Below are 17,503 nucleotides of genomic sequence, written 5' to 3' on the forward strand. Positions count from 1 at the left end.
AGTTTTTAAGACGACACATAAATTAAATTTGTTGTCTGAATATAATGAGAAACCATGCTTGTTTCATTTTGAAGATATGGTCAGATTCAGACAACACATATTTTGAAGATATGGTCAGATTCAGACGACACATAAATGTCGTTTGAAAAGAAGGAAATTTTCTTAGCAGAAAGTTTAGATTTCCCTCCAACAAGATTGAGTATTTTCCCTCCCAAATGCCCAAACCCTATCGGTGACTAGTCAATGGGGTGATATTCAGACAACATAGCCAAGAAATTCTGTTGTTTGAATAAGGTGAGTTTGACTTTTTTATTTTATTTTAAGTCTCTTTTGACATAACACAAAACCTTCGTGTTTTGCATTCCCACAAATATTACCTCTATCTAAAACTCTCTTAGCGACCAGAAATTCGAAACTCACAGCATTTTGAGGAAAACTCAGCCATCTATATCTCTAAAAAATCAGCCATCTCTCAAATCTAAGAATCCTTACCCAAAACTAATCTCTCCTTCAACCCCGACATCCTTGCTGTTTGCATTCGAGTCCGACTTAATGGAGTTCTCCACCAGTGACTCAAGAGATTAGAGGAAGCTGGACTATTCTATTTTCGATTGGGTTATTGTTAAGCATTTTACTTCATTTAGTTTAGGGGTTTCGATTGGGTTCAGTGTTCCATTTTAGGGTTTTTCATTGCAAATTCGATGTAGTTGTTAGGTCTTTCTTTGATTGAGTTTCAATTTTGCTTCATTTAATTTACGGTCAACATTCAAAACAATGAATAAAGAGAATTTGTCTCTCATTCTTTAAAACGGAAAGTCTGAAACCCAGTCATCTCTCAATCCCCTTGATTCAAAACTAAAAAACCGACCTCTCAGAATCCTCTCTGAAACCCAGTCCTCTCTCACCCAGATTTCTCTCCTAATCTCCTCGACGAACCAATGATCGACGACGGTTGCATGATGGGCAGCGACACATCACTTTTCTCAGTCTCTCCTCGAACGACGTTCTTGATCTCTTGCTCCACATCACTCGATATCTCAGTCTTTAATTCAAAAATTTGATCAGTTTACTAGGTGGATTTTGATTACTAGGATTGGTTTTGATTGATTACTCTGAATCTAGAACTGAATAAACCCAGTTCTTGGCTTGTTCTGTTGTTCTGTTTATAAATATATATATATATATATATATATATATATATATATATATATATATATGATAGCTAAATTTATAAGCTATTGATTTTCCTTATTCACACTTAAGATTGTCAATTGTAGCAAGGGTAAACAAGGGTCTTTCCCGCAGAGGACTAAGGTTATAACTACTCAAAACAATGTCACAAAAGTGACCACTGTTCCTAGAGAACAGCAGTCGAAAATCTAATTAAAAACCTAATTTAAACTACTCAAAAAATTACGAAAATTTACAGGGATGTACTAGACACACAGGGCGTCCAGCACACAAAATTTGGTGATTTTTGGATATCGTTTACTGTAAAAATAAAATACATAAAGACAGAGAACAGAAAGAAAAACGAAACTGAAACAGATTTGAGATTGGTTGATATCAAGAGAATAAAGCTAGCTAGGGAAGATGCATCCACCCCCGACAATCACACACAAGACAATTTGTTCAATCCTAATTCAATTAATCTAGATGAAGATGCTCAGGTTGGCTCGGTACGCTTGAACACAACCTATTACCCTTTCTTACTTCGTACGCTAGGCAGGAAGTGCTCTACACCTAGACTATTCCCTAACAATGCAACCTAAAGGTACGCTTATTAGATTAAACATGCAGAGATCATTAAGGTCTAAAAGAGTTTGAGACATCACTAGGCATCGCAATAAACTTAGCGCCTTGCTAAACCTAGGACTTAGTTTACTTGATAGTGAAAACTAACAATTGCTTCTCTAGAAGGTTTGAGGAGTCCAACTATTGACACAGGCATCAAACAATCAAAGCATTAGAACCCTAACATGCATACTAAGCGTGCACTCAAAGCATACAAGCAAGAATTCATCAATGGAAAAGTAGTAAACAAAAGTCTCATCTTGGATTAACAGAAAATAACATCAAAAATCAAATCATCTTGTAGTTCATGTCTAGGGGCTTCAAGCAGCCCCCTAACTAATAAAAACTATCTAAACATAGAAGAAATAAAACTAACTAAGGAAGGGGAGGAAGAAGAAGAGAGCCAGAGCTGCTGCAGATTGATCCCTTTTATATGCTTAGAGGTTAGGAAATCCAAAACCTAAAAGAATTTAGGGTTCACGTGCTTAGGTGGAGTTTTCCTATTGGCGTTTGAGCTTGATGACTCATTCCAGCCATTCACATCATGCCATTTGTCCATCATAAGTCGGAATATGAAGCAGAAACTCGTCCTCGGGCTTCTTGGTGTGATTTGGGCCTCGAAACATAAATTCCCGTCCAACCTCAGATTCACGCGCAGCCTGACCTTCTTGTACTAAATCGGCCATAACTTCCTTTAGAAAAATGATATTGATGAGCCGTAAAAATATTTGGAAACTAGACATCCAAGGCTTTCCACCAATATAAAGATCATTCTCTGGATCGTTCTGAGCTGGTCTCAGTGCTCTGTCGAAGTTAACTGATCTGCACAGACAGATTTCCCGATTTTGCTTTTCAATCCCTCTTTTACTTCTTTTCTTCTTCTTTACTCCAAACACCTATAAAAAAAATAAACAAAGTAAATAACTAGAAAATACACTAAACTAACAAAGAAAGTATGGAGATTAACGCTATTAATATCGCATAAATATGCTCTTATCAATATATAAATATGATTATATGAATTATGACAAGTGATGTTATTTTGTTAATCTGTTATTCTCAAAGGGAAGTGATGTTATTATAGAAGCCAGGCAGGGAGTGTTATTCTATTTTGAACTTTTGATGGGCTTTGAATTGAATCAATCGATTGCTCTTGTTGGTTTTCCAGTCCATATATCCACTTAGTCATTAATTCTTCTTCCTTGCTTCTACCTTGTGAGTCCTAACATAGCCACACGCCCATGTACAGGCTTCAGACCCACTGACCAACCTATAATTTTGTCCACATGGAATGGAATGGAAGTGGAGATCCAATGAACAAACCACATTTTCCACCCACCCATTCACGTCATCTCCTTCACTTGACATCTTAAATTAGCCTTAATTCTTCTCTTCCTGGTGTTTTCTATCAGTAAATGTAATATCTGGTGTTGGGTTAAGTTTTCTTGCAAGTTGCAACTTAGTTTATTTGGTTGTTTTCTTTAATTATTTATTTTTCCTTTTGGTTAGTTCATTAGAGGCATCTAGGTAGCACTTATTAGTTATTTATGTGTAAACATAAATATAATTTTATATTTATTTAAGTCTTAACTTTATTAGGGGAAAAAGAAATAGAGTAAGTTATTCTTGACTGAAATAGTTTTGACGTTGTAATTGCAGGAAACAAAGGAAATATAGTTTTGGAGAAGGAAAACCTAGAAACGAGGGATTTAGCAGCAAGAGAGGTAAGGGTGACGTGCTTCATTATGTTTCCTCTACTTGTACTTTAGAACTCCTTAATTTAGCAATGGAATTGAGGAAAACTTTATCTATGATTTAGGTACAGAATTGACGTGTGTGCAGTTTGGGGGAGGAGAAGATTTTGACAAACATTAAGGTATCTCCCTCTTAGGGTTAATTAGTTTCTCTTGTTTGACTGTTCCTTGTTGGCTTTTGTATCCCTTGCGTTATATTCTAAAAAGAGAATTGAAGTTTGGTATGGGAGAATCTGGGTTTTCTGTTTATATTGTGCTGTACGACCTTTGCCAATGTGTTCCTGTATAAAAACTTCGTATTTTGGCTTGAAATTTTTATATGTCAAAATAAATGTCCTAATCGTTCTTTGCTCCTATCTGGGAGAGGAGGGTCTTTGGTGCGACCGCCGGTTTTGGCTTCAACCGGTGCTGCTTTCCTTGGGACTTAGTAGTGCAAGAAGATGGTGGTGCTAGACTGAAGGGGTCTGCTGATCAAGCGATGGGATCGTGGTTTCAGATCCGGTGACGGTAGGAAGAAAGGGGGTTGTTAATCCCGATCCAGTATTTAGTTGTTTGGATCGGGCAGTCTGGGCAGCCATTGAATAGATCGGATGTCCTCGTGTTTTGGATCTCAATCTATGTCGACGACTTGTCCCATTGGTGTTTGTGTTAGGAGGAGAGGTCGAGGTTCTACTATGGTCCATCAACGGCGATGTTGTCTCTTGTTCAGGGACCGGAAGGCTAGTAGCAACAGTTGGAGGAAGGTGATGGCAAATCCGGACTGCAGCAGGGGTATGAAGCGAGTTTGGACCGATGTTTGGGTTGGGTTTAGCTGATTTTGGATCTAGACCCTTCTCTGGGTTTTGTTTCTGGAATTGGCTTGGATTTGATCTAGGTTGGGTCTAGACTTGGCGTCTGTAATTTGTTTCTTCAATTCTAGTTTAGTTTAGTTTTCTGTTGTTTTTCGTGGGTGACCCTTTTTGGGTCTTGCGGTGCTTCAATGTTTTTCATACACCAACACCTATTTGTGATGTTGATCCTCTAAATAGATTCTATCACGTGTATTCACTAGAGACGAGGCAGAGATGACTGGTGCGCATTCTTCCTTATTGGGTCTGAGCCACGACTCAGTTGGTATGCCAGCGTTGGCTTGAACCATTTTGTGGCCCGTTTTGCTGGATTTTGGTCATTTGTTGCCTTAATGGTGTTCTGGAGAGTTTAGCTCCATTTTTTGTTTTTAGAATTTGGAAGGTATGTTCAGATCAGATGATCGGACTTGAGTTAGAAGTAGGTCTTTTGGCTATTGTACTACTTTGCTTCCCTTCTTGTAACTTTCCTTCTGCTGGAATGAATTATGGATGATGATTAGATAAAAAAAAAAAACATTAGTAGCTAGAGTAGCTGACATTATTACACATAGAGAAAACTTGTGCATGATCAAATGATGTAATTGAGCCGAATAGAATCATAGTGCTAAAAACATTAATCTGCTCCCTTTTCTCATTATATAAGGACTGTAGCTCGCTCATTTTTGTCGATGTATCATAGCCTCATTTTCATTTTCATTAATAGAAATCCACTCTCTCTCTAAATTCTCTGTTCTTGATACAAATCTCTCACCCAGTGGCATAAGTTGTCCATGACTTTTCTTTATTTCTAGGATAGAATCCCAAATATCACGGGTAATACAACCAGCGGTAGATAATCTCAAAACTATGTCTAACCATCGAATTTGACCACATATATCTACGTACTGCGTGAATATACACCAGCTAGGACAACCATAGAAATTAATTAGACACGTTTTCTGTGAAAAGTTGCTGCACAAAATGAATCCATATGCATGGCTCTAAGTCTCCATCTATATCAGATACAGAAACACAGAAGATAAAGATAGACTTGATGACTTTTCGTTTTGGTTTATCCAAATGTAGGCCATTCTCACCACAAGTTTATAAAGGTCGTCTGAGAACCCGTACACTTAACTACTTAAGGAACTCTCCCTTTGCCCCCGATTTTCAAATTATTAGAGAAGGTGGATCGGTTTTCATTTTTCCAATCCTAATTAATTAATTGTATGAATATTTCTAGGTTGTTGTACTAGCGTCTATTGCATATGTTGAAAGCTTGATAGGGAAAGCTTGATAATATTGAGAGAGAATAGAGATTGCATTTTTAGTAATGCTGTGACACAAACGACAATGATCGAATTTGATGGTAACAGGCTAACTGGAGGTGCAGATAGCAGACACCTGATCGAACTACAGCTGTAGGCCACTAGCTAATCTGATAAGCAATTAGCAACCTCACGAATTAGCCTAACTCATGAGCTAGGTCCGAGTAATACATCATAAAAGCAGCTAATTAGGATTATATCTCTAACATATATAGTCCGATTATTAATTGAACTTAATTGGTCGATCAAGTTCGCGATCATGCTAAATTGCCAAGTCCTAGTCATGTATATTATCCATCATGATCAGACCGACCCACGTTCCAATATTTGGTACGTCCATTTGGACCAAAGTGATAAGCCGTATCCAAGTCACCACCTAACAATGTGCGTATCACTGCATTCATGCATTTCTTAGTACGTACAATCCTTTGTGGTTTTTACCAATATGGATGGATCTCGATCTTTCAAGAAGCGATCTACTTGCATGAGGTAGAGCTTTCAAGCCAACCTCTTCCGTTCACATTACCATTACAAAAATATTATGAAATTAACTGATTATGCGACATACTGTTAAGAAAATCTAATTAAGCTAATTAATATATGCATGGTTATTGTATACATTAATTACCCACAGTTTATTTGTACTTGTTTCAAATTCAAAATACTTGACCTCATGGCATATGTAAAGAGTTTATCTTGAACGTACGTACAATGCCTTTGAAATGAAAAATGTGACAACTTCCACACCATGTCATCCGTGTTTATCTCTAATGTCACGTTTCCCCTCTATATAAAGGGGGCCAAGTATAGAGCCAGAAAACATAGTCGATCAGTTATGGCACTTCAAGGCACTCTCATCTCTGCAATCATACTTGTTTTTAGCTGTGCAGTGGCAACTAGTATAGCTACCGCCCCAAGCCATTACGACGTTGCTTCCATCAACCGGAGCACCTTTCCGGCAGGTTTCATATTTGGGACAGCTTCTTCAGCTTACCAGGTACCTCTAGCTAGGCTTTAACTAGTTCTTTGAAGGTTCTGAATCGTACGAAAGATGTCACTTGAGCATGATCAATTAAATTTTATATTTGCTTATTTATATTCATTAATTGGTGCTTGAATTTCAGTTCGAAGGTGCTGCAAAAGAAGATGGAAGAGGACCAAGCATATGGGACACATACACTCACAAAATTCCAGGTCTTTTCCACTCTTCCCGTCCTTTTCACATGTGATTTGTCTTGCGTGTCGGTTAATATATGGATACGTGTTTTAGAGAGCACGAACATGCATGCTTCATATCGATAAGAATAAGAAGAACCTTATGTTACAAATAATAATATGTGATATGCAAAGCAACAATTAACGTGAAGTGAGAATATCAGAGAACTAAAATGAAATAAGTTCATAGTATTCTATGAAATGAATTTCTGTTTGAAATTTCTTTTCCATTAGCTCTGAAAAAGACTTGGTATTCAACTACATCAAGTAAAAATATTTGACTGATCAATGAGCATCTGCTATTTGATACGAAGAGTATATGTGTCTAAACATCTTCCATACAAGTTATTTGAAACTTGAAAGGGAAAGGAAACAGGCAGAATGTTAAGGCATGCATATATATATATATATATATATATATATATATATATATATATATATTGCATGTATAGTTATTTTTGTCGACGTTGGTGAGAATAACACGGCTGTGAAAATTTACAAATTGCGAGCTGGGAGGCATTTTTGTTGACCTTTGGACAGCACGTAATTGCTTAATTGTTAATGTCAATTTTTGAGAAGGGAATACTAGGATACCTGCAAAGATCGAGACCCACACTTTCACATGTACATTAGTTTTCGCATATATTATCTAGTACGATGAACCTTGAATAATAACAATAACAACACAAATAGAAATACCTCTGAATTTGTATATCTATCTTTTTTTTGAATTTATTAATTTCTTTTGCTTATCAATATTGATGATTGAGTATGTGTTAATGGAAAATACCAGATAAGATAAAAGACCGCAGCACTGGAGATGTCGCTATTGATGCATATCACCGCTACAAGGTACATATATTAAATTTAGAACAAGATATTAAGAATAGAAACGTTCACATGGTCATCTGGTGACTAAAACTATAAATATATATATATATATATATATATATATATATATATATATTTTAAGGGCTCTTCCACTAAGGATCTATTTTTTAACCATTTTAAGGGATCTCTTGTGGGACTCACTTTTCGATCGTATTTGGGCATCTTGATCGTTCATTTTTTAAGTCCTAATGTATAGATCACTTCTGCAGCTAAATTGATTATCGTTAAAGTATCAAATAAAATAAAATCAATGGACAAATATGTCAAACCTGAACTATTCATGTTTATAATTGTAAATCACAGTTATGAATGCCTTAACGATTATAAATTTGGCTGAAAATTTGCAGAAGTGATCTACTTATATAAACTTAAAACTGAATGGTTGACATGTAGATATGTGATCGAAAAGTGGATCTAATAAGTTATCCCTTAATTGCCAAAAAAAATTGATCCCTCACCAGAAGGGCACCAGTTGAACACTAATACAAGAACAAAATGAATTTTGTTTTTTGGACATAATTTGTTTGGGTTTGTCTGATTGTATTGTGTTTTATAGGAGGATGTTGGCATCATGAAAAATATGGGTTTTGATGCTTACAGATTCTCCATCTCGTGGTCTAGATTGTTACCAAGTAAGACGATCAAATCGATTACGTCACTACCCTGTTTTTCGTAATACCAATCGAGTGTCACTTTTCGTTATTCCATTGAATTGATTGAATGGTTTTCCATGATAATAATGAAATGAACATTCTTGTCTTCTTTCATAAATTTGGTCAGATGGAACGCTAAGAGGGGGTGTGAATAAGGAAGGAATCAAATATTACAACAACCTCATAAACGAGCTTCTAGCCAATGGTAGTAATTATAATCTGATCAGTATATTCACTATGAATTTCTCATCAACTGATTAATTAATTAACGTGATTTGCAATTTTTGAATATTAATTGCTTATTAATGTAGGTCTAAAGCCCTTTGTCACACTCTTCCATTGGGATCTTCCCCAAGCTTTAGAAGATGAATACGGTGGCTTCTTAAGCCCTCAAATTGTGTAAGTGACTATCCTTGATCTACTTCAAAATAAATTATGTTTGAAAAAGTAATAAAGAAAAGAGTACAACTAGCTTATAAGTCTGATAAAGTTATTTGGGGTTTAAATCCAAAACTAATTGGCAATGGACGGAGTGGCGTAAACCCGTATAAACCCATAGACAATGTCCTATTTTTCTCATGTGGGATGTGAGAATAAACACACTACCGCACGTGTGACGAATTTTCAAGTCATACACATGGACAATTTTGGATGACGTGGAGCTGGTGAGGCATGCACGCGTGGGATAACCTGCTCTGATATCATGATAAAGTAATCTAGGGTTCACATCCAAAACTAATTGGCTATGGATGGAGTGACTCAAATCTTTATAAACTCATAGATAATGTCTTATTTTTCCCATGTGAGATGTATATATTCTCAACAAAGTCTATAACTAGATAGTATTCAAATTTGTACACAAATTTTTTATCAATTCTCTTTCTTCTTTTACAGAAACCATTTTCAAGACTACGCAGAGCTATGCTTCAAGGAATTTGGTGATAGAGTTAAGGACTGGATCACATTAAACGAGCCCTGGAGCTACGCCAATGGTGGTTATGTAATTGGGACGTTTGCACCATGCCGATGTTCTGAATGGCAAAACCTAAATTGCACCGGTGGAAATTCAGGAACAGAGCCATATTTGGTCTCACACTACCAGCTTCTAGCTCACGCAGCAGCCGTAAAGTTATACAAGGAGAAGTATCAGGTTTCTGCACGTACCAATTCTTTATAAACACATTTGCAAGATCTTTATTTTTTTCACATGGAATTTATTATTTATAATTTTATTAAAACCTACTCAATATGCCTATGCAGGCTGATCAGAAGGGTGTGATAGGGATAACAATACTGTCGCACTGGTTTGTGCCCTTTTCTGATGCCAAGCACCATGAAGAAGCTGCTCTACGAGCATTGGATTTTATGTTTGGATGGTATGTAATAATTTTAAAATACCAATTAATTAAAGTGTGTGGTATATGGAAAGTACTTGTCTAATTATTATTAGGGTTTATAGCATTTGGAATCTTGAATTTTAACTGTTAATGTATGTAGGTATATGGATCCCTTAACAAACGGTGAATATCCGCACAGCATGAGATCTCTTGTTGGAGATCGATTACCCAAGTTCACTAAAGAGCAATCCAAGATGTTAAAAGGTTCATTTGATTTTCTGGGATTGAATTACTACACCGCTAACTATGCTACTTATGCACCTCATCTCAAGAATGCTGCAAACCCTAGCTACTTTACAGATGCTGTCGCTACTGTTTCCAGTGAGTTGAACATTATACTAATCCAAAAGTGTTATTAAGATCGCAATTACGACTTGATTTCTAACAAGCTTTTGATCATGTATGTTGTTGCAGCCGAGCGTAATGGTATTCCTATTGGTCAAAAGGTGTGATTTAGTTATTAATATAGTCATTGGATTAATTGAGTTTCTTTAGAACACTTAATTAAAATGACAATACCTGCTTCACTTGTTTAAATGGTTTTCCCAGGCTGCTTCAGATTGGCTCTATGTTTATCCAGAAGGAATTCGAGATCTATTGCTTTACACGAAGGAAAAGTACAATAATCCACTTATTTACATCACTGAAAATGGTAATTAGTATCATGTGATTTTCACTCCATGTGTAAACTATAGTACTAGAATTAATAGCTAACTAACTAAAAAATTGTCATATATCGTATTGTAGGAAGGGATGAGCACAATGATCCCAAATTATCACTTGAGGAAGTCCTAGCCGATACTCACCGAATCGACTTTTACTATCGACATCTTTATTATCTTCATGAAGCGATCAAGTCAGTTCTAATTAACAACGTATCCAATAAAAATGAATGGTCCTAATTTACTGCCACTAACTGGTGTATATTTTTGATTGATCAGGGATGGCGTTAACGTGAAGGGATATTTTGCTTGGTCTTTGTTTGACAACTTCGAATGGAATATGGGTTACAGTGTTAGGTTTGGCATCAACTATGTGGATTACAATGATGGGCTTAAAAGATACCCTAAACTCTCAGCACACTGGTTCAAGAATTTTCTTGAAAATTAGTGAAGACGTGATCATACGCAATAATGGATTAATAAACAAACAATCTTTGTGTATGTACCTATATGTTCCTCTCAATAAAAAATATTTAAAAAAAGTGCATAGTTTACGTACTTTTTTCTCTTGCCAATATACGGAAGTGTTGTCTATGGGTGTAAAGTTCATATTTGTTTGCCAAATTAATGTAAATAATTTAAATATACGACCGTAAACTTTTTTATCCGCCGATGTGTTGAGAATGTGTAAAAATATAATTCTCACACTGGAAAAATATAAGCTTGCCTATGGACTTATAAAGATTTGGGTCACTCCATCTATTACCAATTGGTTTTGGATATGAACCTTATATTACTTTATCATAATATCAGAGCGGGTTACCCATATGTGCATGGTTTCAATGATGGCCACATGTGCTCACGGTCACTCAATATTACTTGTCCACGTGTATGGCTTAAAAAATCATCACATGTGTGGGTTCGTGTTGAGAATATGTAAATATATAACTCAATCCATAAGAACAAGTAATTTTATCATGTGGAGAACCTCAAGTTCTACGTCACATATAAATCTGTAGTCATAAAGAGGAGGGACTTCAGGCCGCATGATAAAGTTGGGTGTAATGTAAGAAAAAATGGTCAAGCGCGTGGGGGCTACAACCAGCAGTTGGGCCCAAGGAACAATGTCAAGATTACTAAAGGAAATGGTCAGATGATCAACACTCATAAAAATAAAGACAATGCTTGTCTTAGATGTGGTGGTAAAGGCCATTGGGCTCGCACCTGTCGTGCAGAAGACCATTTGGTGGCACTCTACAAAGCTTCCTTGCAAAAGAAAAATGTGGAGACAAACTACATTGACCACACTGACCCTTGGGATTCATCTGAGTCTATGGACATTACTCCGCTTGATGTCTCAGATTTTTTTGCGAACAATGGAAGCAATTTTGATGATATGACCAGTGGTGGAATCCTTGATGACAACTAGTTGTCAGCCTATGTTTAGGCATTTTTTTAAATTTTCTTTCTACATTATTCACCTTTTGTTTAGGTCTCTGAATTTTTTTTAGTTTGGTTTGTTCCTAGCTATTTTGCAAGGCAATAAAAAGAAGTTTTTTTTCTAGATACTTTTTGCTATATCATGTGGTCTATGATGCATCTAATCAAATTACATATGTTTTTCATTACTCACGTATATAACTCATGTGTCTAAGTAATTTATTAATTGCTTCACGGATAATTACTCATTCGTAATTATGATGGGTATATAACTAGTCTCCTTTTTTTTTTTTTTTTGACGTCAGTTTGCTAAAAGGAATTATGATGGGTGTATATATATATATATATATATATATATATATATATATATATATATTTTCTCTCGTACCCAAATGAATGACTAAATTGTTTTTATCTATAAATGATCTATAATATCATGTTTTACTACCTTAGTCAGACTAATTAATTAATTATTATTATTTATTTTTTTATGAAGGCATGAACATGGATTTTGGATGCTCTCAACTTATGAAGGATGGAGAGGAAATATGTCCTGCTGACAGTGCCACTACACATATGATCCTTCGCGATCGGATTTATTTCTCCACTTTAACGCCTTCTAAAGCCAATGTGACTACTATCTCAGGTCCTGCAGACCTGATTGAAGGCTCCGGAAGAGCCCACATTAGGCTACCCAATGGAACTCAATTATCCATTCAAGAGGCTTTATATTCTTCGAGATCCAGAAGAAATCTCCTCAGATTTAGAGATATCCGTTTAAATGGATACCACATTGAGACCACGAATGATAATCATGTGGAATATCTTTGCATTACGTCCGATAAAAACTGCCAAAAGCAGATATTGGAAAAATTGGTTGCCCTATCATCTGGGTTGTATTACACAACCATTCAACCAATTGAGGCATACCATGTTGTGAACCAGCAGTTCAAAAATCAACATACATTTATGCTTTGGCATGACCGTTTGGGTCACCCCGGATCCACCATGATGCGTAGGATTATTACAAATTCCAATGGACATCCATTGATTACTAAACATATTGTTTTGCCAAGCAACCCTTGCAAAGCTTGCTCACAAGGGAAATTGGTGGTTAAACCATCTTATGCAAAGGTAGATATCGAATCCCCATCTTTTCTAGAAAGAATTCAAGGGGACATTTGTGGACCGATTGACCCATCTTGTGGACCATTCCGATATTTTATGGTCCTAGTTGATGCCTCTACAAGATGGTCACACGTTTACCTCTTGTCTACCCGTAATGTGGCATTTGCCAAACTACTTGCTCAGATAATTAAATTACGAGCTCGATTCCCGGACTACACCATCAAGTCCATTCATCTAGACAATGCTGGTGAATTTACATCTCAAACCTTTGATGATTACTGCATGTCTATGGGAATTGAAATTGAACATTCGGTTCCTCATGTTCATACACAAAATGGTTTGGCAGAAGCTCTTATTAAGAGACTTCAAATAATAGCTCGCACTTTGATAATGAAAACAAAGATGCCAGTTTCTGCTTGGGGACATGCAATTTTGCATGCAGCAGCTGAAATTCGGTTGAGGCCCATAGCCAACCATCAATATTCCCCATTACAACTTGTTTCTGGGAGCCAGCCCAATATCTCCCATCTTCGAACATTTGGTTGTGCTGTTTATGTGCCTATTGCACCTCCACAACGAACAAAAATGGGCCCTCAACGTCGATTGGGAATCTACATTGGTTTTGATTCACCATCCATTATTCGGTACTTAGAACCCATGACGGGTGATACCTTCACCGCATGGTTTGCAGACTGCCATTTTGATGAGACAATATTTCCGCCGTTAGGGGGAGATAAGACTGTTCCAAATGAACGTCGTGAATTAATGTGGACTGTACCCACTATATCTCATCTTGACCCTCGTACTAAAGAAAGTGAAATTGAAGTACGAAGGATTCTGCACCTTCAAAATATTGCTAACACAATGCCTGATGCATTCACTGACACAGCAAAAGTGACAAGATCACATATCCCAGCAATAAATGCACCGGCAAGAATTAATGTCCAAATTGGAAAAAATAATGTGGCGGCCAATGAGCCATCTGCTGCACGCCTGAAGCGCGGCAAACTTGTAGGTTCAAAAGATTCAGTTCCTAGAAAGAGGAAAACAAAGGCACATCTGAATCCTAATGAAATCGCCCCTGAAGAGAATATTGGGCAAGACATTAATGTCCGATCCACAATTCATGATTCTGTGACTACAAAAGAGGAAAATGACATCGGTGAGACACCAGCCCATGAAGAGGCTCAGGTACCTGAAAATAAGGAAATTTCCGTAAACTACATGCACACCAATGAGTTGTGGGATCGTAGAGATATGATCATAGACAATATATTCTCATTCGCAGTAGCTACTGAAATAATAAAAGGCGATGACACTGAACCTCGCTTTGTTAATGAATGTAGACAGAGACATGACTGACTCAAATGGAAAGATACAATCCAAACTGAATTAAATTCTCTAGAAAAACGCAGTGTTTTCGGACCTGTTGTCCAAACACCACCCAATGTCAAACCGGTTGGATATAAATGGGTATTTGTGAGAAAGCATAATGAGAAAAATGAGATTGCAAGATATAAGGCGTGACTTGTTGCGCAAGGTTTTTCACAAAGGCCTGGGATAGATTATGAGGAAACATATTCTCCTGTAATGGATGCTATCACATTCCGCTATCTAATAAGTTTAGTAGTTTCAGAAAAACTTGATATGCGTCTTATGGATGTTGTTACTGCATACCTATACGGTGAGTTAGATACTAATATCTACATGAAAGTCCCGGAAGGACTTAGGTTGCCTGAAGCAACTATAAAACCACGCAATATGTACTCAATCAAACTGAGACGATCCTTATATGGATTGAAGCAATCTGGACGAATGTGGTACAACCGCCTCAGTGAGTATCTACTTAAGGAAGGATATGTCAATGATCCTATATGTCCTTGCGTGTTCATTAAGAAATCAAATTCTGGTTTTGCAATAGTCACAGTTTATGTCGATGACATGAATCTGATTGGAAGTTCTTCAGAACTTAGAAAAACTGCTGAATATTTAAAGAAAGAATTTGAAATGAAAGACCTTGGAAAAACAAGGTATTGCCTTGGGCTGCAAATTGAGCATTTGGATAGTGGGATTCTTGTCCATCAATCTGCTTATACAGAAAAAAATTTGAAGAGATTTGGTATGGAAAAGGCTTACCCACTGAGTACCCCAATGGTTGTTCGGAGTCTTGACACTATGAAAGATCCATTTCGTCCAAGACAAGATGGCGAAATTATCCTTGGTCTAGAAGTACCATATCTTAGTGCTATTGGTGCCCTTCTTTATTTGGCGCAATGTACAAGACCAGACATTGCATTTGCAGTTAGTGTATTGGCAAGATATAGCTCTGCTCCAACATCACGCCATTGGAAAGGCGTAAAAGACATTTTACACTACGTTCGTGGTACAACAGATATGGGTTTATTCTATACAAATAAATCTGTTGATAATTCCACGATTGTTGGATATGCTGATGCAGGATATCTCTCTGATCCGCATAGAGGTCGCTCTCAAACAGGATATGTTTTTACTTGTGGAGACACAACAATTTCATGGCGATCATCTAAGCAAACACTCATGGCAACTTCCTCTAATCATTCAGAAATAATTGCTTTATATGAGGCTGGCCGAGAATGTTTTTGGTTAAGATCCATGATTCGCCACATTCGAAGCACATGTGATTTACGTTCAGTAACTGACAAACCAACAGTCATGTATGAAGACAATATTGCTTGTATTGCTCAGATTAAAGAAGGATTCATCAAAGGTGACAAGACTAAGCATATCGCACCAGAGTTCTTTCACACTCATGAGCTTCAAAAGAATCAAGAAATTGCAGTGAAGCAAATTCGATCCGATGAAAACTTGGTTGATTTATTCACCAAATCTCTACCTAAGTGTACTTTCCAGAAGTTAGTGGAAGGGATCAGATTGAGACGACTCTCGAAGCTATCAAGCGACGCATGCAAAGATCAGGGGGAGATTTCAATCAGGGGAAGCATCAAGAAACATGCTACCTAGGACATATGCGCGTTGTGCTCTTTTTGTCCTTCGACTAGGGTTATTTTTATCCCACTGGGTTTTTGTTACCTGGCAAGGTTTTTAACGAGGCAACAATAAGCGCGTCCAATGTCATCATCAATTGGTGGACATCCAAGGGGGAGTGTTGTAGATATTATTTCTTATGTGGCTGTCCACGTAATTAGTTTGGGACCTACATGTATATCTCAATAGTTTAAACACTTATCATGTAAACCCTACCTCTATATAAGGGAGGCCTCTAAGACTGAATAACACACTTCTCTATTTTCTCCTCATCTCTCTTTATACGTTTCTTACTCTCTACAAAGTAAGTCAATACTTTTTAATGACATTCTCTTCAGGAGAACCATGTCAATTAGATACACTTGCATCCCACAAATCAAATGGATTCTACATTGTTTGTATTAATATGGTTGGTCTCAAGGACTTTAACCCAAGCAGATGCCTTTGCATTTAGCATATAATTTTGTCACTTTCTTTTATCAATTCACTAGTTTTGATATTTCTCAAAGTCAAAATGAGACGGTGGATAAATATCTCACACCAATTCATATCGTTCTTCAGGAACAATCTTTCTCCGCCTCATGGCAGGAGGATTGTCTCATTAAAGTGACAACTCGCAAATATGCGGTAAATAAATAATTTGCTTGTGGTGTAAGGTTAGCAGTCATCAAAACTTGTAAGTGATTCCACGCAACATGGTAGACAAAAGATGACACAACTTCACATGCCAAAATAGTGTATTTGATGCAATGAACTTCTGGTTCATGACATTATATGCCTCAATTTACTATACAAATTTGACATGAGAGAGTAAATGTATTCTCTAACCACATTGGAGGTACTTAGTGTGACAATACTTCAAATTAGGTAACATGACAGTAGTTCATTCGGAGCCACAAAACAAGATCTACAATTCTTGATATGAGTGTTACCTTAACTTTAGTAAACATCAATTGTGAAATATCAACAATTGCAATGGACCAAATTTATTTTGAACTGCTGGCCAAAATGATATACTCAAAATTTCGAGTTAAAGACTACAATCCATAAGAACAAGTAACTTTATCATGTGGAGAACATCAAGTTCTGCGTCACATATAAATCTGTAGTCATAAAGAGGAGGGACTTCAAGCCCTCATATAATTGGAGATCCAAGAAACTTGAGGTTTCAACTTTTTCAATTTACAACAACCTCTTAAGGAACATCAGGTTCCTACATAATCAGATTAAGAAATATTTAGTTTCAATGGGAACTCAAGATGTTACAATAAATATGAGGAATAACACAATAGTGCTTTCAACTTTGCTTATTGTAAGCAAAAGATATCAGGCATGTGAGATGAATCTCAATGTTCTTACTAGTCAATGCAATTTAATTTGACCAGTGCCC

General features: G+C 36.7%; 1 protein-coding gene across 1 annotated transcript; it reads left to right on the plus strand.

Moving 5' to 3' along the window:
* The first annotated feature begins 6,509 nt into the window (after positions 1-6,509).
* LOC112166087 (beta-glucosidase 12) lies at positions 6,510-11,098 on the plus strand. Its single transcript, XM_024302852.2, has 13 exons — positions 6,510-6,700; positions 6,828-6,897; positions 7,712-7,770; positions 8,366-8,441; positions 8,590-8,667; positions 8,774-8,861; positions 9,357-9,612; positions 9,723-9,838; positions 9,960-10,180; positions 10,274-10,305; positions 10,409-10,511; positions 10,607-10,715; positions 10,801-11,098. Exons 1-13 carry the CDS (start codon positions 6,539-6,541, stop codon positions 10,967-10,969), a joined length of 1,539 nt encoding a protein of 512 aa, XP_024158620.1. The 5' UTR covers positions 6,510-6,538; the 3' UTR covers positions 10,970-11,098.
* Positions 11,099-17,503: the final 6,405 nt, after the last annotated feature.

This window comes from Rosa chinensis, chromosome 5, assembly GCF_002994745.2.
Source record: "Rosa chinensis cultivar Old Blush chromosome 5, RchiOBHm-V2, whole genome shotgun sequence".
In the NCBI taxonomy this organism is placed as follows: domain Eukaryota; kingdom Viridiplantae; phylum Streptophyta; class Magnoliopsida; order Rosales; family Rosaceae; genus Rosa; species Rosa chinensis.